The 22,613-nt window shown below is 39.9% G+C and overlaps 1 protein-coding gene across 4 annotated transcripts in view; it reads left to right on the top strand.

Annotated features, from left to right (window-relative positions):
• Positions 1-22,613, top strand: part of Samd12 (sterile alpha motif domain containing 12) — a 432,434-nt gene that overhangs the window by 153,616 nt on the left and 256,205 nt on the right. For 3 of the 4 annotated variants that reach the window (XR_004771266.1, XM_027431412.2, XM_027431414.2), the window contains exon 3: positions 20,695-20,824. Coding sequence is in view for 3 of the 4 variants with exons in the window: in XM_027431412.2 (XP_027287213.1) it covers positions 20,695-20,824 (130 nt within the window). In the remaining variant the exon portion in view is untranslated. The remainder of the gene's footprint in view (positions 1-20,694; positions 20,825-22,613) is intronic. The other variant, XM_027431413.2, reaches the window with a different exon arrangement.

A 22,613-nucleotide genomic window follows, 5' to 3' on the forward strand; every position in this document is an offset into this window, starting at 1 on the left:
TATAAAATGTAGTTTTAAAATCTAAGTTCTAGATTTGATAGAAAATATACAATATTTCTTTCAGTCTTCCTACCCATTATCCTTCCTTGATCCCTTCTCACTTCTCTTTAACACTTTCTTCTACTAAATGCCCCACTTACGACTTTCATATCATATATGTTTAGGGTAGATTCTGCAGTGAGATACATATGAGATATTTGTCCTTTTGAGCCTGCTTTATTTCATTTAATATGATTTCTGATTCCTTCCACTTTTCTACGAATGATAATATTTCATTCTTTGTAGCTGAATAAAGCACCACTATGTATACTTCCCATAATTAATTTACTAATTGATATACATCTGATCTGGCTCCTTGGTGGTTCTAAATATACTGCAATGTACACAGATATACAGTAACATGCTGACTTAGGTTGCTTTGAGTAGATACCCTGGAGTGCTACATCTGGATCATATGGTTTTGTATCTAAGGTCTTGAGGAACTTCCATACTGATTTCTATAGAGACTGAAGAACAGCATACTGTCCTGTTCGATCTCCACCAAAAATGACTCAAAACTGTAATCCCAATACTTGAAAGGCTGAATCTGGAGGAACACCTGAGCCCAGCATTTACAGCCTAAATATTATAGCAAGACTTTACCACCCACAAATTCTTACCAGTTATGTTCATAGGAGAAAAGCTTGAGCAAAATACAAAACTGGAGGGCTGAGGAGATGGTTCAGTAGGTAATTTAGTTAAGCATAAGGATCTGAGTTTAGATCCCCAGTGGCCATAGAAAGCTGGATATGGCAGGACCCTCAAGCTCAGCGCTGGGGAGAGAAGACAACCATATCATGGGAGCGCATTGTCTATCCAATGTAAACAACTAGGTAAGCTCCAAATTCAGTGCTAAGGTTCAGTCTGGCTTGAAATTGTTCAAGTCTTACACAGGCTGCCACACATATCTCTATGAATTCTTCGTGTTGATATTTTTGTTATAGAGAGAGGGAGAGAGAGATGGGAGAAACAACCAACATAAAGGTGTGTGGGGAAGGTCTGGGAGGAGTTGGGGGAGAGAAAAATCCTTATCAAAATATATTGTTGGAAACAAATTGCATAAAAAGCAACAAAAAAGTGCAGAGTGGTTGACGAAGACAGCCAACATTAACCTCTGACCTCCACATATCTCACAGGCAAGCACACATGCACCACACATACATACACATATATGCATATATGAAAATAGAAACCCCAAGACCCCAAGAATTTCCTCAGATCCTCTAACCTGATGATTGGTTCACCAGCTGAAGAATTTGTATAAATCTTCAAATCAAATAGTGAAAAGGTAAACAATTCCATATAAGTTCTAGATAGTAACCCTGACAGGTGTAAGAAGGCAAATATTTTTTTCCCACTCTGTAGGCTGTCTCTTCAATGCGATTGCTGATTTTTCTCTTTTGTTGTACAAACTTTTCAATTTCATATGCTGCCATTTGTAAATTATTGAAATTGCTTGCTTGGGTACAGGAGCACATCTCAGGCAACCTTTGTCTATGCCAATGCATCGAAGTGTTTTCCCCTAGCGCCTTCAAAGACTTGGTATTAAAAACTCATGTTTAAGTTTCTTTTTTAAACTTCTTAGAGTCACTGGAGGGTCACCTAATTTGGCAGATCTGAACATCTTCGCATGGATCTGACACAAAATCACCCAAGGTTAATAATGGTTTGTTAGTTTTAAGTGGCCATTTAATCATTTGCATTGTGATATGCGCAGGCACTTCCCATGTGCTCGCCGCTGCCCTTTGTAGCACCAACCATTCTTTGGAAGTCATTGTGTTTAAAGTGAGGAATAGAGAAACACGGAAAAGTTCCACTGAATATGTTAACCTTATCAACAAGAACGCTTTGCAAATAGGAACTCTGAAGTTAATGTGACAGATTATAAAGTATTGTTGGACTCCTTTCTGGTGTGGCTGATTTTTTAAAGTGATATGCTAATATTGTAAAACCTGAAGGCATGAACTGGATACAAGCTTGCAGGCACAGGCACCCGCACACACATGGCGCCTTAAACTACTATTTACTTTGAACAATGGAGCAAACGGTGCATGAAATGAAGTGTTGGGCACATTAAATCTACAAATTTTAAACTTTTTCAATGGTCACTTCTCAACAAGCAACAGTAACTTAAAAAGCAGTCTGAGTCTAAGAAGAACTGTGGAATAAAATCCATTTGATGAGCGCAGAGACTGATTGAAAAGCGACCTAAGAGAGAGGCGCCTGTCACCCTGTTTGCAGTGTGAAAGATTTTTGCTGCTTCATAATCAATAATCCCAAATGACTCTGAAGGGCTCTGCTGCCATATGAAAGGGACAGAAAAATAATGTAATTGAAGACTGGAGAGTCAGGGGAAAATCGGTTTGGAATCCTTTGCAAGAGTTTTCGTTAAGGGTTAGGAAAATATACCATGCTGGACTCTCTCTGTTCGTTATATCAAATGTTTAACCCAGATATTTTATCATTAAGGTAATGTGCTTTCAAATCATAGAGGTCAAGAAATGCAAGAAATGCCTTTGAGCCTCCAGCCTCCGTCTGCATTTTCTCAGAATACTAAATAGCTAAAGGACCAGAGTGAGGCCCCAGAATAGAAATAGAAAATAAGGTACATGGAAAGACACGGGGTGATGCGTTTTAATTTAACAATCTGGCTATATCAAGGGAAAAATGGAAATGGAACACAGGAGCTAAGAGGGAAGATTACTAAAAAAGGAAGGAACAGAAGTGAAAGGGAAAAAGGTGCAGGAGCGGATTTAGATCACGTTTTGTAGAGACAGGTCAGTCAAGTTCTTAAAAAAGATGAGCTATCTGTCTCATAGTGCCATTGTTCATTTGCATAGACCCAGGTGCTGCTTATCAACTAGAGGGCTTTTATTCCTGCAGTTCTTAAGCACCTTGATAGGATCCCAGATTTCACGGCCACGAATAGTATTAAGGAGCAGAATGATCATTGTCCCGTTCGATTTCAGGTTTCTTTTTCTAGCCCTAAATGATCCTCCCTTGAGAAGTCCGTCAGCCCTGAAGGCCTAAAGGACAAATCCCATTGGAAGCAAAGGCTGAGTGGTTGAGCGTGTTTCCTCTTGGATGACGTGTGTGTGCACATTGGGAGCAAGGATCTGTGTGTAACTGCATCTTTGTGGCCAGACTGGGAAGATGCTGCAGCTTTTCTAATAATAGAAGTCAGCCACATACCTAGGTCTCAAAAAGGACCAGGATATGGTCCAGTGTTTCCTATTCTCTCATACTAATTTCTGGAAAAGAGCTATAAGATGACAATCATCAACCTTCTGCATTCCTGAGAGTCTGGGCAAACTGTTCTTAAGAAGTAACTCATCTGACTTATTACATATCTGCCAATGGAAATCTCTAAGACACTTTTTTTTTTTTAATTTCCACTTGTCCCATGTAACCTCAATAGGAAGGATTGCACGAACAGTACATAGGATTAGCAAGCAACAGCAGGGATTATGAAATAACAGTAACAGTCAAGATTGAACTAAATAGCATTTAGTTCATTAATTTTCTGTTTATGTTGTAACTGACTCCTCACAGCAAACCTATTAAGTAGATACCATATCCCTCTTTCCTTGATGGGGAAGCCGAGGTGTAGAGAAATGAGGTTCCCTCCTTATGACTGCATAGTACGTAAGTCAGAAAGTGAGGAAAACCAAGATGCAAACCTGGCATGTGAAATCCTACTTGCAGAGTCTTAATTCTCCCAGGGTCAGGCAGCCTCCCTTGTTTAGACTTCCTGCAGTTTCTTTCCTAAATGTGAGTGTAGAGTGTGTATAATTTAAGGAAATGCCTCTTGTTGCCTTTGCACTATTCAATATCCCACATTTAACAGAAAGCCAAGCATTAACAAACCCAGAACATAGGAAGGGATGGAAGAGGGAAGAGAGGAAACACACCACTATTTTCAGACTCAGATTTACAGGGGCACAGCAAGTAACTGCAGCATGCTTCATTGCTTTGCTTTGTCTCATTATTGTAACTAAATATATCTCTTTTATCAAATTAGGGTAAAAAAAACCCAGAAGATTAAAAAGTTTTATTCTATAGTCTCACTTTTATCATGGAAAAAGAATCTGAATAGTGGCGAGAGTCCAACCTTGTTGCACAGTGTACTCATCTATGGTCTATTCATTATATGCTAGCTGCAGGGAATATTGAAGCAACTGGATATAGGAAATAATTTTATATAAGGGCTCTAATGAAAATTCGATGTATTAAGCATGTCTTTGAGATTGGCTTTCATTATGAGGCCAACAACAATTCGGAACTGACGCTTAAACTAAGCTCTGAATGGAAACCCAAGCTATCCTGGAGAGAGGAACTAGCTTTGTATGTCTGCTAGCAAGTCAGGATGGCATCAGTGTGTTGGAGCAATGGGAAGAGGGCAAGAACGTCTTGGTCTTAAAGACCATGACAAAGAAGAGGAGTAGATACACTGGGAGGGGGCCCTCCAGAGTGGAAGATGGAGTCTGGGTTTTGTTGTGAATACAGGGGCGGCCAGTGTAGGTCCTGGTGATATTTATACACTTTCTCAGGTTTGTTTTCCTTATGTGATGGAAGACAATTTATAAGATGGCAAGTATGGAAATTAACAGGTTTGTTTCTTCTAGCTGAGAAGCATATGATTTGAACTAAGGTAGAGTTAGTGTATGTATCTAGCTGATATTTTCCACATAGACTTCCATGGTCATATATATATATATATATATATATTATATATATATATATGTATATATATATATGGGTTAATAAAATATTTTTATTTTATTGGCATATTAATATATATGTATATGGGTTAATAAATATTTTGTGATAAGGCTAGAGGGAAACAGGATGGCCAGTATGCTCCAAGATGTACAAACATTTGTAGAAAAGCATATTTGAAGGCGATTGTGAATTCTGTTTTGAGCATGTGAACTTTGAAGGTCATACTGGGCTTCTAACTGAGATATTGATCTGGATACTTATAGATGAGTCAGAAGTATGGTGAAATAATAATAATAATGTGTGTGTGTGTGTGTGTGTGTGTGTGTGTGTGTGTGTGTGTAAAATTTAGTCATTGATGTTTTAACAGTATTGAAAGCCAGGACTTGAAATTATCCTGAAGAGAATAAAGGCAAATACTACAAGTTTTATGACAAAAACCTAAAGTATATCATACAGGTCCTAGAAGAGACAACTGGCAAAGGCAGGAGTAACCACTGAAATACACAAAAATATCTGAGAGGAATGAATGGAAGCTGAGAAGAGAATCTGTTTCAATATGAAAGTATAGACTATTACATCATATAGGACCATGAGATGACCTGACTGAAAGTATGAAAATCTATCTGCATAAGGGATCATGACAGGAGTGTTCCAGTAGAAGGGTGAGGAGGGAATCCAAGTAGAGCTTGAGTAACATGGAAGAATGGAAAGATAGACTGTTGTCTCAAAAGACCTGTCTCAAAGCATTTACTGTAACCTGACTAGAGTAGTGGGACAGTATCAGGGATTAGCCAAGACAAGAAGTTGACAGTTTTCAAAATCTATGGTGGCCAAAAGCAACACAAATGAAATAGTAAACACCGATACAAATTTAAATGGCTATTTGTAAGGGATGATTAAGTTCTAGCTTTTCATTGGGATGCAAGTGTTGAGAATATGTACTTTGGGGTCTAAGCATACAGTTTTTAGCATGTATAAAATGTTTCATAATGCCAGCACTTAGAAGATGAAAGCAGGAGGTTTACCAGTTCAGGACCAGCCTGAGCTATACAAAATGAGAACATGTCTCAAACAAACAAATAAATGGTATATATTATACATATATATGTATTTTTAAGATGTGGGAAACTGGTTTCATGGACAAGATGGCAAACTGAAAAGAAATGTCTCATTTTTTCCAATTGAATAACATTAGAAATCAATACCATGGGGATAAACACGAGACAATAATTACAGAAAGGACAGAGGAAAGGAGAAACATCCCTGAGGGATGAGGATTTGGAAAAGCCATGTAGGAAACACTGTCACCAAAATCAGTACAGAGAAGGGATCTTGAGGGAGTTAGTATGCTATAAAATCCCAAAGTGGCTTTGGGCTACATGATGTGAAATGGGAAATAATTTAAGAAGAATTTATTAGTCTTTTTCTTGGCCATTTTTGCTTATAGGAGGGAAGCCAATGGCCAGATTAAATTTCAAGCACAAACACCAAGAAATTGTCTGTGTCTTTAAAGCATGTGTTAGGGCGTTCTGTATTCTTTCACTTTGTTCTTTACATCTAGTGTGCTTTGCTGCATCTTCATTGTGAAACTTGGGGGACAGGGCATTAGAAGGCTACTTGGGCAAGGCCCAACACAGAATACAGAAAGCCTAGTGTAGTCTTTGTTGCCTGATTATCATTTTAAATAAAGTAGCAAACCAGTAATTTCCAAGTCACATACATCATATTATCAAGTATGCTTAAATAAGTTGTTTTGAAAAATATCAGTGTTACAAAAAAAAAAAAAAAAAAAACCTTTCCATTTCTTCAAAGCAAAACTGACAGGGGAGATAAGTGCCAGTAAAGCACTTGCTGAGTTTTTCCCAAGTCTCATAAAAAAAAAAAAAAAAAAAAAAAAAAAAAGCTGAACTGAATGAAGGCATGTACTTATTCACTTATCTTTTTCATTTTGTCTGAAATACATTTTAAACATTTTATTAGCACATGTAATTTTTAATTAATTTATTAATTTATTCCTCTCTAGTATATTACATCCTGACGGGACTACCTTTTCCCCTCCCGTTTCTCCTTGCAGTCGCCTTGCCCCCCTCCCCTCTCTAGTAGATCCAATCCTCCTCCATTTCCTTTCAGAAAAGAGTGGGCTTCTCAGGGATATGAACCAATCATGGCATAAGTTACAATAAGACTATGCGAATGATGTATTATCAAGGCTGTGTGAGGCAACCCGGTAGGAGGAAAAGGGTCCCAAAAGCAGGCAAAAGAGTCAGACACAGTCCCTGCTCCCACTGTCAGGAGTCCTGCAGGAGCACCAAGCTACACAACCATAACATTTATATAGAGGAGCTAGATCAGCCCTATATAGGCTCTCTAATTGTCTCTGTGAGCCCCTATGAGCCCTGCTTAGTTGACTGTACAGACTGTGTTCTTATGGCATCCTTGACCCCTCCTGCTCCTATAATCTTTCCTCCACCTCTTCTGCAGGATTCCTCGAGCTCTGCCTAATGTTTGGTTGTGGGTCTCAGCATCTCCTCCTATCAGTTGCTGGATGAAGACTCTGATGATGCTTATGCTAAGCTCCTGTCTATGAGTATAGCAGAATATCATTAGGAATCATCTTGATATCTTGCCTGTCATATTTCATTCTATCCTAGGTCTCTGGGTCATCTGTCCTCTGTTTCCTGGCCCTCCAGTTAGTATCAGGCATGGACTCCCTCTTGTGGAGTAGGTCTCAAGTTGGACCAGTCTTTGATTTGTCATTCCCACAAAATTCTCTGCTACCTTTACTCCAATACATCTTTAGGCAAGACAAATTGTAGGTTGAATGTTTTGTAGCTGAGTTGGTGTTCCAGTCCCTCCACTGGAGGCCTTGCCTGGTTACAGAAGATGGCTGGTTCATGCCCTGGTAGGTTCTTGGGACTTTCCATTGCACTAGGTTTCTACCTCACCTCTGAAATGCCAAGCCTCTCCTAGTATTCTCTCCTTCCAACTCTGCCCCATCCCTTCTGCTCCCATCACCACCCACCCCCAGTCCACCCAGGCAATGTCTTCTATACATCCTTCCCAGAGAGATTCCCCCACTTGAGACCTCCTTGTTACTCAGCTTCCCTGGATCTGTGGATTGTAGCATGTTTTCATTTATTTAACAGCTAATGTCCACTTATAAGTGAGTACATACCATGTTTGTTTTTCTGAGTCTGGGTTACCTCGCTCAGGATGATTTTTTTTCTAGGATCATCCGCCTTTAAATGTCCTGATGCCATCATTTTCAACAGCTGAGTAATACTCAATTGTGTAAATGTACCACATTTTCTTTATCCATTCTTCTGCTGATGGACATCTTGGTTGTTTCCACTTTCTGGTTATTGTGAATGAAGCTGCTATGAATATAATCGAGCAAGTGTCCTTGTAGTAGGATAGAGTGTCTTTGGGTATATGACCAGGATGTAGGTAGTAGTAGCTGGGCATTGAGGTAGATTGATTCCTAGTTTTCTGAGACATCACCATAATCAAAGATCTAGGAAGGCAAAAACAGGCACATTCCTGGGGCTTACAGACCTGCCAGCCTAGCCTTCTTGCTGCTTAGCAAGTTCTAGCATGTTTAGTCACTCATTGGAAGCTGAAGGCAAACAGCTACTGACGAAGAACAACAGTGGTTGTCTCCATACCTACACACACACACACACACACACACACACACACACACACACACACACACACACACACACACACACACACACACACACACACACACACACACACACACACACACACACACACACACACATACACACACACACATACACACACACACACACACACAACACACATACACACACACACACATACACACACACACACACAAACACACATACACACACACACACATACACACACACACACACACACACAAGGACTTGGGGAAAGGAGGCATGAGGGGTTATCAGGCATCAAGGTTGGTGGGTAGGGAGGTGGGATGACCTGGGAGGACTTAAAGAGGGGGAAAGCATGATCAAAATATATTGTATGAAAATTTGTTCCTGTTTAAAAATAAAAGAATAACCAGGTAGTGGTACACACCTTTAATCACAGCACTTAGGAGGCAGATCCAGGAGGATTTCCAAGCTCAAGGCCAGCCTGGCCTACAGAGCAAGTTCTGGGACAGCCAGGGTTACAAAGAGAAGCTCTATCTCAAACAAACAAACAAAGAATAAAAAAAAAATGCTACAGCCTCCTTGAAACTGCAGCCTTCTCATGAGACTACTTGGTGGTAGAAAGACATAGAGTAGTATTGTCGGCATTATCAGGGATATTGTTTATCAACTTAGAATTCCACATCTAGTCATTATATTAACCAAAGTGTGACAGTAGAACAAAACCCTTTTATGATATGCAAAGGCTTCTTAAGAAGCATCTTCTTTTAACAAAGTGCAAAAGAAGCATCCAGGAAACCACCCATCCACCCACCAACCCATCCACCCACCAACCCATCCATCCACCTGTCCATCAACCAATCCATATACCCATCAAAAGTAAGCTAACCTATAGCCAGGAGGAATTCATTCAGTATATATTTGAGAAAGGGAGAAGGAAGAATTGTTAGAGACAATGATTACAATCTTTAGAAATATATTTTCTTTTGTTTGCTTGTTTGCTTTTACAATGGTGGTGCTAACCTAGAGTCCCAGAACTTGGCAGGGCAGAGTTGGGAAGACTGCAGGTTGGAGTGGCCAGCAATGAAAAGGAAATGAGGCAGGCAGGAAGAAGGAAATTAGATAGTTCAAAGTCCTAAAACTTCATAAGAATTTATGTTCCCAATTAAAGTAAACTAAACCATGGCATGAATTTCAGCAATAGCTGGAATGTCAGAGATATATTTTATTTTCCTGTTGTGAAACTTCTTTAGGATTCCCAAAAGATATGACATTGGACTGCTAAGAATATGGTAAAAGAGCAAAAATAATGCTAACTAGGCTATTCAGCTCAGGATTTGAACAGAATTTACACAATTGTAATAATTAGAAGATGACACTTATTGATTTTTAACTTCACAGCAATCTACAGTCATAACATAGAAGAATGGATAAGCTGTTGGACTGAATAAATAATGTTGGCAACATAATAGCAATATTGCAGATGACAAAATGTGGGAGTTTGGAAGAGCAAAACAAGTAGAGAAAAAATTTAAAGGCATCTATATTTGAAATTCATATAAATATAAGTATACTATTTAAGGTTATAAAGACAATAGAGCTAAAATTAGTAATGGATGGAGAGATGATGAAATAAACTATCAATGTGCTAATTCCTAGTTATTCTTACTGAGGTATCAATAGATAACTCCTGAAGCCCAGTAAATTAAAAAAATCAAGAAGAAAACCCGTGAAGATGTTAGCACTTATGTTACCTGACTTTCCATTGCTATGACATTTGAGAGAAACCATTTCAAGCAGGAAAGATGTGCTAGCCTACTCTATTGTCCTCAGATCTTTAACAGTCTTGAAGCATCATGGCAGCAAGGCATGGCTGAGGAAGGCTTCTTATCTCATGGAGGCCAAGAAACAGAACATGGTAACAGTGAGAAACCACCCCTTAAAGACATGCACACAATGGTCTGATTATTCCAACCACACCCCACCATCCACAGTTTTACCACTTTTCAGTGGTCTGTTCACATTTTGAGTCCATCTTTTCATTAGCCCATTTTGTTAAGACAAAATGCTTTGATACAATGATCCTCCACAAACATCTCCTCCTGGGTATTGCTTGTCTTGGGGACCATGCCTTTAATGCATAATCATTTTGGTAGATATTTTATATACAAACTATAAATGTCCTTGAAGTTGCAACTGCACTTGGAAAATGTTTGACTTAAGACCATGTATGAGTTCCTTGAAGGAAAAATAGCTCCAAGACAAAAAATGTGTTTTGCACTTTAATCCCTTTCTTAAAACTCTTTCTGCATGCTTTCTTTGATAGTGGTAAGATTAGAAAATAAGTAGTGTGATTATAGAAACAAAGGGAGTACTTAGGTTATTAATCAGATAAAGATGCATGATTATTTGTTCAGACGGAATGTAGCCATAAAGATGTGTACCTGGACATGGATTCTGGAAAAACAGCCCATAAAATTAATATACTATTCTAATAAAGCAAGTCCAGAGTGATTTTTTTCTTCAGTGATATAAAAGCTTCAGTGAAATGAAAGTCAAGTGCAAATATACAAGAAAATGGGTTTCTTGATTATCTTATAATTCGTCTTGTTTACTTTATCGTCCTGCTGATATATCTCACTGGTAGTGAAATTTTTCAAGGTCCATACATCTTAGATTCTTAGGGTGTTGTGTTTGAATTAACCAGTCTCTGGGCAGGTTTGATCCTGTATAATTTAACTTTAGATGTCATGTCAGAGACACAGACTTGGCTTAAATGACAGGCTGTGTTTTCTCCATGTTCTAGAGGCTGGAAGCCTGAGATCAGGGTGCCATAATGGTCAGGCTCTTGTGAGAAATAGCCTCTTGGCTCACAGATAACCACTCTCACTGTGGTGAGAAGAGAGAGAGAAGGGAATAGAAGGAGAGAGGGTGGGTATGCCCTGGTTCTCCTCTTATAATGCAACTAATTCTGTCAAATGGGACCCACCCTTATGACTTCCTTTAACCTAAATCTGTACCTAAATACACATTTAGAATTAGAGCATCAGTGTGCAACTACTAAGGTCCCAGAGCATGCAAATCATAGCAGCCTCGATTGAAGAAATGGAGCATGTGGGCAGGCTATAGTGACCATGAATCCATGGAGCTGGAAGATGAGGTATCCTTTCAGTAAGTTTAAGTTTAAGAAGAGAATTGTAAACATCGCACAGACACTATGCTTCCAGATTTTGGAACTCGTTTCTCTCTACCCCACTCTCCATTCCAATACAACACCCCTTTTAGGGTGCTTATGCTTTCTCTCTAGGACAAAGTGTATGGTGGCCTCAAGTTCTGTAGGATTCATTATCTTCCATTTCCTTTAAAAATCATGCAAATTAAATATTAAGCTATTTTATTATTTTAATTGACCTTATGGACAGAGTAAATGTTTTTATTGTCCTTTAGCTAGTAATACCACTGAAATAGAAAGATTATTGCCATTCAATAGTGTTACATGGAAATTGTGTCCTCCATTCATAAGGTAATTGGGACGGGTCATAGTGGGGGGCCAGATTGTCTTATCTCTGCCCTGGATATAGCAAGACAATAGAATGGCCTTTCTGTTTGTTTACATTTCTCTCAACTGAGTGATCAAGGAAGCCATGAGCAGCAGGAGTGTCAATAACACAGTTCACATTACTGACCTTTATCTTTCTGTTATGTCTATCAAACTAGAGTCCAGTTACACAGCTAGTTAATCAGCTAAGTCTCTATGCTGTGTAACTTTATTGCAGTTATACCAAATGCAGCCCTAAAACTCATTAGCAACGCCTTCATATATGCTATTTGACTTCTCTAAGCCTGCTCCTCTAAAAGCCAGAGGTGGTAGGTGCTTCATAAACTGTTGGAAAGATTCAAGATGACTCTTCTGGAGTCAGCAATTTTCCCATATTCTGAATCACTATTATTTCTAATACTGATTGGAATGAATTTATAAATACCCCTCTACCACCTTCCCCAGCCCTGCATGGTCAGGTTTGACTATGCAGTATCCTCATATGTGGATAGAACACAGCCTCTGCACATCTGGGTAGACCTCAGCCTCTGCACATCTGGGTAGACCACAGCATCTGCACATGGGTAGCCCACACCACCTGCACACCTGGGTAGACCATAGTATCTGCACATCTGGGTAGATCACAGCATCTGCACGTGGGTAGACCACACCACCTGCACATCTGGGTAGACAACAGCATCTGCACATCTGGGTAGATCACAGCATCTGCATACCTGGATAGTGTGTCTTCTTTATAAATAGCCGTGTGACATACCTGGGGAGTATGAGCTAAGTCTATGGTATGTGACTAAGACACTTTGCAAATAGGGAAGGCTGACAGTGAGTTTGAAGCAGAAACCATTGCATAACTTCTCATAAACTTCAGAAGGTCATATTTGTGTAGATCTCAAAATAAATAGAATGTCTGAATAAGAGCAAATGTATCAAACCTCCTCATTTAATATCTTTTTGTATCACTTTTCTTTTTACTGTATTTCCTCACCTTTCTCCCATATCCATCTTTATTGACTAATGTCTAAATCCTACTCCTTTAGCAGCTGTCTTTCTGTAGTGTTTTTTAAGGTTCAATATTAAAAAAACACTCTCTCATTCAGTATATCCCTACAGTTTTCCCGTCCCTCCACTCCTCCCAGACTGCCCCTTCCATCTCCTCTCTGCCCCAGATCCACTCAGTGTACCTAATGCTATTTCACTGTGCCCACAACTCAAGTCACCTGGCTTCCACAGGTCACCAGTGCCCACTGTGCCATGCCAAATCAAGCTTGAGAATCCAGTGGAGAAGCTTATGATGTATTAATATATTCTTTCTGGACATATAGTATGTATGTATTCAGGTACTATTTAAATGCCTTGGATAAACAATTTCTAGTCTTTTCACAAACCACAGGGTAAGAATTATCTGTATATATTGAAGTGAAAAGAATGTTTAGAATGTTCCAGGGACCATCTCAAGATCCATGGTACTAGTGGTTAATGAAGCCGGCCTTCGTTGAAGGCCTGCATGGCTCCAAATGCCAAACTTCTCTTGTCTCATCATTCTCTGTGTCAGTCAAAAAAAGAAAAAAAAAGATTAAAACTCTTAGATATGAGCTATGCTGCTAAGAATTATGGTGCTAGACAGCTTCTGCATTTTTTCTGCAAATTCTGCAACTTCTGCTCAGTCAGTACAAGACAAATCTAATGGGAGGAAAGAATGCTTCAACTTGAGAATGTCAAGAGCACAGCTGGGACTTGAACCAGTTTCTGACACTTGGAGGATGTAGGAGCTGTGATATATGATGACATTCCAGACAATTCTTCCAATTGTTCGCCAGGTAATTATTGAGCGCCTGGTGCAGGGCACTGTCCTAAAGTTTGTGATTTCTCACAGAATAAGAAATATGTCCACCCATATGCAAGGTACAGGGCACTGAGAGGAGTCACATGGTAAACAGTAGATCAGATCACTGAATTATGTAGTCTGCCGCATATGCCTGCCTCGTAGAAAGAAGCAGTAGAGTGGGGTAATGAGAACTGGAAGTACCAGAGGGAGGGATGCTGGATTTCTAAGCAGGGAGACAGGGATACTAACCCTTACTGAGAAGGACCATTTGAGCAAAGGCTGATGGAGGTAAGGAGTAAGCCCTGTAGGTACAAGAGCATTCAAGGCCAAATAGGTGGGCAGGGTTGACACTTCTAAACAACGGCAAAAAGACTGTAATAGTAAGAAAGGAAATTATTAGGAGAGGAATAATCAAAATGACATCAGTAACATTTGGCAGGGTGTCAGGGACCATTAAGATGGTTCCATTGCATCTTGACTAAAGGTCAGAGAGTTCAAAACTGCCTTTATACCCATAAGAATATGCTTGGCTGCTACAGGATGTTTTGGCCTTGGTAGTGGAGGTCTTTATCTGAAAAACAACAGACTTGGACTCAGGTGTGTTTACTCTTGACCCTGAAGGCCAGATGGCAAGTGTGGCTACCAAATACCCGGAGGGAAGTAAGTCTGTTTACTCCTTATACATGATAATAGAAGTCTTCTGCCATTGTCCCCACTTTCGGTTGGGTACTTAAGAGTGTTAAAGAATAAACTTGGGCCAGGCTTTTGTGGCACACACCTTTAATCCCAGCACTGCAGAGGCAGAGGCAGTTGGATCACTGTGAGTTTGAAGCCAGTTGGGTCTACAGAGCAAGTGCCAGGATAGGCTCCAAAGCTACACAGAGAAACCATGTCTCGAAAAACCAAAGAGAGAGAGAGGAGAGGAGAGAGAGAAATTCCAGGCATTCAGCATTCAGTGTTAGGTATGGTCTGAATGACTCTCCTACCAATATTCCTGTGTCTCTGTTTTGTCTCTTAACTCCCTTAGCTAACCCTTCTTGGTCCACACTCCCCTCTCAGGTATGAACCATGGGCTGCCTGACTGGCACCAATTGCAGCCCCGAAAAGACAGCTTCCCACATACTGGCTCAGCAATGTCGGGCTATACAGAGGGCAGCCACAGCAGGGAGATTGTGCGAAGCCTTGTATACCATTTGAAATGTTTAAAATGAAGACGAAGGGAAGACAGAATTCTTTTGGTTGCACCAGACACTCAGATGCAGTTGGCTAGGTACAGCATGGCTCTGCTTCCAATTGCGTTTTGAGAGCATATTGATAAGAGAGATGGAGTTTGATACACTTGATCATGGGTCCATCAGGTTTCTGTAGTGTATTGCATGTGGAATATGAGAAAAGCAAAGAGGTCTATGGTGAATCTCAGCAAGAGAAGGAAATCTCTTTCAAAGGAGAGTCTATAATATGAATTTCTGTTTTGTGATGTATTGATAGTGACAGGTGGAGCAATTTGGGGTGAAAGGATGGAACCTCCAGCTTGTGTAAGTTCAGTGTGATGTTTATGGATTGAATATATAACTAGACCTACAAAGATGTCTGTTACACATTGGAGTCTACAGTCTGGAAAGAAATGGAGCTGGAAATATACTTTGGGGTTCATCAACACAGATCTTGTTTTGAAAGCAAAATCATTAGATCCACATAGATCTTTGATGTGGCATGAAAATGAAATTCAGTATAGCTAGTGGCGAAGAAATCTGTTTTCCTTTTGCTATAGGATACGACTCAAGAATTAGTGAGACAGATGATGAAATCCAACTTAAATTTTGGCATGATGGCATAATTTTCGCCAGTGCTCATTAACAATGAATGGGTAGTTTCAGATAGTTATTTATGAAAAGCGTGGAGTTTAAGGAAGGGTCTTGAGTCAGTCGAGAAAAGAGAGGAGCAAAAGGGAAAAAGAGGAGAGCACAGAGTAGTTATTTTCAATCCTGAAGTGAAGTCACTCATTCCTACACACACACCACAAAATAATAGTAAGTAATAAAATAAGGGAACTTCATAGGCTGCCAACTGAATATAATAGTTAAGGAACCTCTTCACAATTTTCTATATCCTCTTTCCATGAAAGAGTTAAAGTGGGCACTGTTATTGTGAAAAGGTTAGTTAGTTCAAGTGTTGACCATGTTGTGAACTACCACATTTCTTTCTGATATTTGGAGCCAGTTTTTATGAAAGAACGAGCATTTAAAGCCACCAAAGGAGACGCTGACAGTTTATTGTTTAAAAATGTGTTCACCACTTTCTCCCCTCTCCTCCTCCTTTCTGCAGTCTTAATTGTGATGGCACACACAATTAAGAGTAGTCAGCAAAAGAGGACAGGGAACTAAATGGAGGGTATGTGATGGTTTGAATAAGAATGGCCCCCTACAGACCCATATATTTGAATCCTTGGTCCCCTGTTGATGGAACTGTTTTGGAAGGATTAGGTGTGGCCTTGATGGAGGAGGTGTGTCCCTCGGGAAGGGTTTTAAGGTCCACACTTTAACCAGTGTGCTTTCTGTCTCACCGTCAGGTCACAAGATGTAAGCTCCCTGCTACTACTCCAGCACCACACATGCCTTCCCCACGGGATGGTCATGAAACTCTCCCTTTGAAATGGTAAACCTCAAATAAACTCTTTCTCCTCTAAGTTGCCTTGATCTTGGTGTCTTATCACAGAAAGAGACTGGTAACAAAGACGGGGCATTACAAGAAAGGAAAAAGAGGCCGCTCCTATAGCTTGCTGACCTGATATAAAATGAGATGCTGAAGTCACGTTTACCACTTTCTAATAGTTGTCAATGAGTCTTATTTTGTCCCACCAACGACTATTTAAAAAGCTAAGCTCTCTGATTTTTCTCAATCAAACATTTAGGGCTCACACAAGCTCATTCAGTAGAGATTTTACACAGTAATTACATGCTTGCAATTACAGTGTTCTCTTATAACTCAAAACCAAGTAAATTAAGAGAGAATTTGTATTGAAATCTTTTGAGAGAGGGGGGAGTAATTAGATTAAAAAATAAAATTTGGCTTTAAATGCACTTTTCAATTTGTTCTTTCAATACTAAATTTCTTTCAAGCATTTAATTATTTCATTACTTAGCAGAAAAGCTTCATCTTTACCTTGGAAAGCACAAAATTTAGTGCATAAAACTACTTTCTGGCCAAGCACAAATTACAAATTACTATAAAACACAGCTGAAATTATTGCATATGGACAAATTAAAATTAAAAAAAACATTTGCAAAAATAGTCATATTTTGCAAGGAGCCTTTCCCTCAGGCTAGGAGTCTTGCATGAAGTCTCCCTGTACAAGAGAAAGTAAAAGTGTCTGAAATGCATTTTCATTTTGTCAATATAAAGACCAGGACTAGTTCAGAAAGGAAATGTCTGGACCCCTGCTTCATGTCACGGTGCACAGAGGTTAAGATAATAAACTGCCTCAGGCCTCTTTCAGGGCAGCAAAACAAACCAAAATTGTCTCTGGGGTTGTAAATCGAGGAATGGTGTGGTAAAACTGAGCATGCAGAAAGAAAACTGAGGGTAAATGTTTTTTTAATGTTTGCCCTTGGGCAGGATTTTTTTTTCTATTAGTTTACTGTTCCTAGCAGATATGAAATGCTTTATCTCAGCTGTTTGGACTATTATTATTTGGGTTTAGTCTCCTACTGTGAGGGAAAAAGAAGACCTGGCAGCTATTTTAGAAATGAGAAAATGATCGTCTGGTGATAGATACAAAGAGGAGTGTGAGCCCTGGAAGGCAGAGAGAAGGAGGGCAGTGTGAGGATGAGACACCTACGCACCTGCTGCTCCTCCTACCTTCTGGAAAGGGCAATATGCTAATTTCATGCATGGGGCTAGATTTAGCCTGTTGTTCCAATTCATACACAGAAGTAAAGTGTCAGCTCTTCAAGGGCATCGGGTTATGGTTTTCACTCTCGAAACTCAACTGAGGCTGGGATAGAGTCAATGGGATGCTTCCACAAGGCACTATGAGCGAGGATCCTCTTGGTGTTACAAAGAAGAAGAAGAATACATGTAGAAACCAGTGCAGACTGGGGGGTTGTCGTTACGACTCATTAATGCTACCCCTTACGAAGCTAATGTGTAGCAAACTAATAATTTAACAATGCAATCATGGTTAAGAATTAGCTGACAAATAGGGTCATGACTTTTAATCAAAATTGGTTAGAGAGATGTTAAACAGTGGGTTTTAGTGGTAGGAACTCAGCCTCATGTCCCATATTTCACTTGTCATGGTTACATGGGGGACTAGCCCTGTAAGTTCACACAGTCTGAGTTTACTCCTTTTAAACAGGTATCTCCAAATTCATAGTTAGTTAGAACAGAATATATTCAGAAGGAAAAGTGAGTGTTAGCATTCGAACCACTGAGTTTCTGATGAAAAGGAAAATATCTAAGAAAACCATCCATGACAGGTTGGTGAGGATTGCCTCTGAGTTGACAAGTTTGGGTAAATCATCATGTGAAGCCCAGCTGATGGACTCAAGTCCTCTGTTCCTCAGGAAATGAGCAAGTTAAAGGATGACCTTTCCAGATAAGGAAGTTTAATATATTGATGTATAAGCATCATCTTCATCTTCCCTGCCTTCCCTGTCCTAATTTACTGTCTTCTCTGACTGGTTTATAGGAGTCTTCAAAAAATCTGATTAGCTTTACTTGAAAGAAACTTGCAGGAGTTTCAGGGTAATGATGTGTCAGCGCTAAACTCATTCAGCTAATCTGAGGGGAAAGTTTTAGAGTAGGAAGAGCCAGATTCAGAGTTGCTGACTTGTGAAACATGCGACAAAGTGCACTTCTACCTAAGAGCTCTCGAATTCTAGTTTTTTGATCACACAAAAGGAAAGAATGTCATGATGGGCAAAAGAAAAAAATTCAACATTAGCAGCTACAAAAACATGTGCTCACTTGAATTCTTCAAGACCAAAGTTCTCCTCTCTCATCAGGATTAGGAAAACAGCCCTTACGATTTCAAACAGAAAAAAAAAAGGCTTCCTCTTTAGATGGGGCTGAAGGGTGGTAGACAGAGACAGCCATATTTGATTAGGAGCCACATGAGTTCAGTATACCACAAGAAAGAACAGCCAGGAATGGACCTGATGCCAGCTGCTGACTACTGAGTCCTGCCCAAGAATACTGGTTGAATGAAAATCATCTTAGTTCATTAACTCATTCAGTATCAAACTACCACATATCCAAGATGTAATTTGGAACTTTGAGAATCCCAGGCATACCTCCTCCAACAAGGCTATACATCTTAACCCAAATTATTGTACCAAGTATTGAAATGTAGATGCCTCTGGAAGCCATTCATATTGAAAGCATCACATATAACAAAGTAGAAAGTGAGAGCATTATCTGTAATTATTTTGTATGTGATGGCCCAAGGAATCATTCCGTTAGACACATATTAATAAAAAGTGCTACCTGAGATGTGCATTTTTCCTTCTTCTTTCCCTGTCTCTTGGTGAACATCTCACTAACTGTATCATTCTCTCTTAATACATTTTTTCTTAAAATTGGAACTTGGGTAATTAAATATTGCTCAAAGGCAAACTAGGTATTACAAACTAGAAAACACATTTTGTATCATAATTTCTTCACCATAACTAATGGTTAATAGTAAACAAAGAATAATTTCTGGCTAGGCCTATTGCTTTCTGTTAAATGTTCTAAAACTGAAGCGAGTCTTTCTCTGTAAAATAAAAACAAAATCTTCACAAAAGTTTGGAATATATCATTTGCACTCCTGCCAACGTAAGGCCTTCCCCTGGCCTTAATCTAACAGGTTGAAAGAGGAATAAAATAAAATAATACCTAGCTCTCTGTACCAATGAAGATATCTTAAAGAATTCTCAATATTTCAGCCCTACTCTTTTGACAAATACTGGGTCAGAATGATAACAATAAAATCATTGACATAGGAGCTTTCAGCTAGTCTAACCTCAATTTCTAGGATCCACGAGGGAAAAGACAGAGCCAACACGTATTAATAAATGTATTTGTAATCCACCATTTATCAAAGACTGGACCTTTCACATCCTGTTATTTATTTTTAATTTTTTTATTTTTTATTTTTTATTACTTATGATCAGTTCCCTGGGAGAGCCATTGAGCAGTAAAAGGCCTTGACTAGTTGGCTCCTATATAAAGCCTAAGGACTCTCATTATCTTATTACCATTCCCGGCATGCTGGCAGAATTGACTTCTTGCTTTCCCACTGTGGCATGACTAATGTGCCTAGGCTTCATGGGACCACCCTGAGTCCAGTGCCCCCAGGCAGACTTGCACTTTTTAGTATGCTGGTATCTAAGTCCTCTAACATTCAGTCCTGAAACCATTATTCTCACCTGCTGGGGCAAGTGCTCTACTAGGCAACAGGATGTCAGGGAGGAGACAGAGATACCTCCAGCAAACAGAAAGGCTTTTTTGAAAATGGCTATTTTACACCCAAAACATAAGCACGTGGGTAGAAACTTTATTATCTTGTTGCTACAATATATAAAACATACTACTTCTAGGAGGTTTCCCAGTAGAGATAATAACTCAAGAATGGGTCAAATTTTCCTTGCCTTTTCCTCTTGCACCTTTTCGTGTCTGAGTATGTGTGTGTGTGTGTGTGTGTGTGTGTGTGTGTGTGTGTATCTGTCTGTCGGTAGGTCTGTGTGTGTGTTTTCAATATTAAGGAAGGTTGCAGAGGTTAGAAAGAAACTAGAGCTACATATTTCTCTTCAGGGAATTCAGGCTATAGCCTTTACCAAGCAGGCTAGGATGTTGAAAATCAGTGCCTTTCCAGGCATGGGGCCATATTAACAGACTCTCCTTTGCTTCTTTCTCCACAGTCAGCTACGGTGAAGCTGTCAAAACCAGTGGCCCTGTGGACCCAGCAGGATGTCTGCAAGTGGTTGAAGAAACACTGTCCAAATCAGTATCAGATCTACAGTGAGTCATTCAAACAACATGACATAACTGGTAAAGTCTGCCGTATCCAAGACTCTCCCTCTCCCCCTCGTCTTCCCATCATGGTGTTTCCCCTTGCCCATACAGCAAAACAGTATCTCCCTGCTGAAGATTCCTTCTAGAAGTTGACTCTAGAAGCAGGCAATAAACTCCAAACCAGAAGAGCCATGATACTGAGCATATCGGGTGGTTAGTGGTGGAAAGGAGATTTTTATATCTAATGAACTATATGGGTAGGAAGTGGTGGATCCTAGAGTAAACAAGAATGTGTCACTTCTAGTGAAAAGAAATCTTTCCTATTAACTCGGTTTTAGGATTGGTGTGGCAATTTTGTGAAGATGAAGACTTTCTACATGGGAGAATCTTTCCTGCCCCCCCTTCATTAAATCAAGCCTATTGACTTTTCTGATTGATTAGCTACATATGTGCAACTAATGATGTACAAGAATCAATAGTGGGAAGTCACTTTGCTGCCAAACCAGTCCTGTCCTGTCAATCATACAGCCATGAGGCACACACTGCTTTGTCCCCACCTGAGGTGGTCTAAGTTTCTGAAGTGATGCTGTACTCCTTCCATCACTGAGATGAACACATTTAAGTCACATAGTGAAACTACTTTTTCATCGGGGTTATTGAAGCTTTCCACTGAGGGGATAAAGCAGTATTTGGAATCAGAAAAGCAGGATGGTAGGATGTTCCAGAAGGCTTTTTCAATCACTTCTCTCAGCAGGGGATGGCATGAGTGAGAAAGTCCCATCCTCACCTTCCTGCTCCCCACTAGAGTAAGGAGGGCCATATCTGGACTTGACCTGTGCCAAGATTCCACCTGCACCTTGAGAGCTCTCCTCCCCACCCCCCTTCACAGCGAGGCACTGACTGACAGGACTGTGAAACACTGCTCTATGGGAAAGGATGCTTGAGAACCAGGAGTCTGATCTAGAACCTTCCTTTCCTTTAATAGAAAACTGAACCCCTCATTGAAAACATTGCTTCCCAGGTGATTACCAAGCAACCTGGACAGCACACCTTTCCCTAAAGCCATGTTCTACTTGGAGAAACATTAGTCTGTCTCAGTCTGATGTGCAGGCAATGGCACCCTTGAATTGTAGAGAAGGAAGGAAGGGGTATGCCAGGTTGAGGAGAAGGTGTCACCAAGAACGTGTCATTCATTATGGAAAGTTATCATAGAAACAGTTCTAGCCACTCAAGATTTTTTAAAAAATATACAGCTGGATACATTTAGCATTTTGCTTTGTAAGCAGTGGGTAACTATACATAAAATAAACATGTTCAGGTATAGCTCAAGCTGATTTAACAAAAGAGTGAATTTCTGACTCCAAAAGGGTCATTTACTGTACCCCCCCAACCATTGATGATAGCCCTTTAGAATGAAATTCCTAGAACCCTAACAGTAGTGAGGGTGCGTAGCCTTGAAGAATCTGCATTTCACTTTCTAGTTTCTGTCTTAAAGTATATGTACAACAAAAGCCCACAGAGAGTCTGTTGTTCTACTCCAACAGTGATGACTGCATCAGTAACTATTTGCCCGATGGATAGCAGTTTTCTCCACAAGATAATGGATGCCTATGGTCCTTTAATTCCTGATTGATGGCAGTGACAAAACCTTTTCACGGTCTTCCTTGGGAGCAGTGGTATTACTGTGTGTGTGTGTGTGTGTGTGTGTGTGTGTGTGTGTGTGTGTGTGTGTGTGTGTGTGTGTGTGTGTGTTGGGGGAGTTTGAGACAGGGTTTCTCTGTGTAGCCCTGTCTGTCCCAGAATTAACTTTGTAGACCAAGCTGGT

This window comes from Cricetulus griseus, chromosome 10 (genome assembly GCF_003668045.3).
Source record: "Cricetulus griseus strain 17A/GY chromosome 10, alternate assembly CriGri-PICRH-1.0, whole genome shotgun sequence".
Taxonomy (NCBI): Eukaryota; Metazoa; Chordata; class Mammalia; order Rodentia; family Cricetidae; genus Cricetulus; species Cricetulus griseus.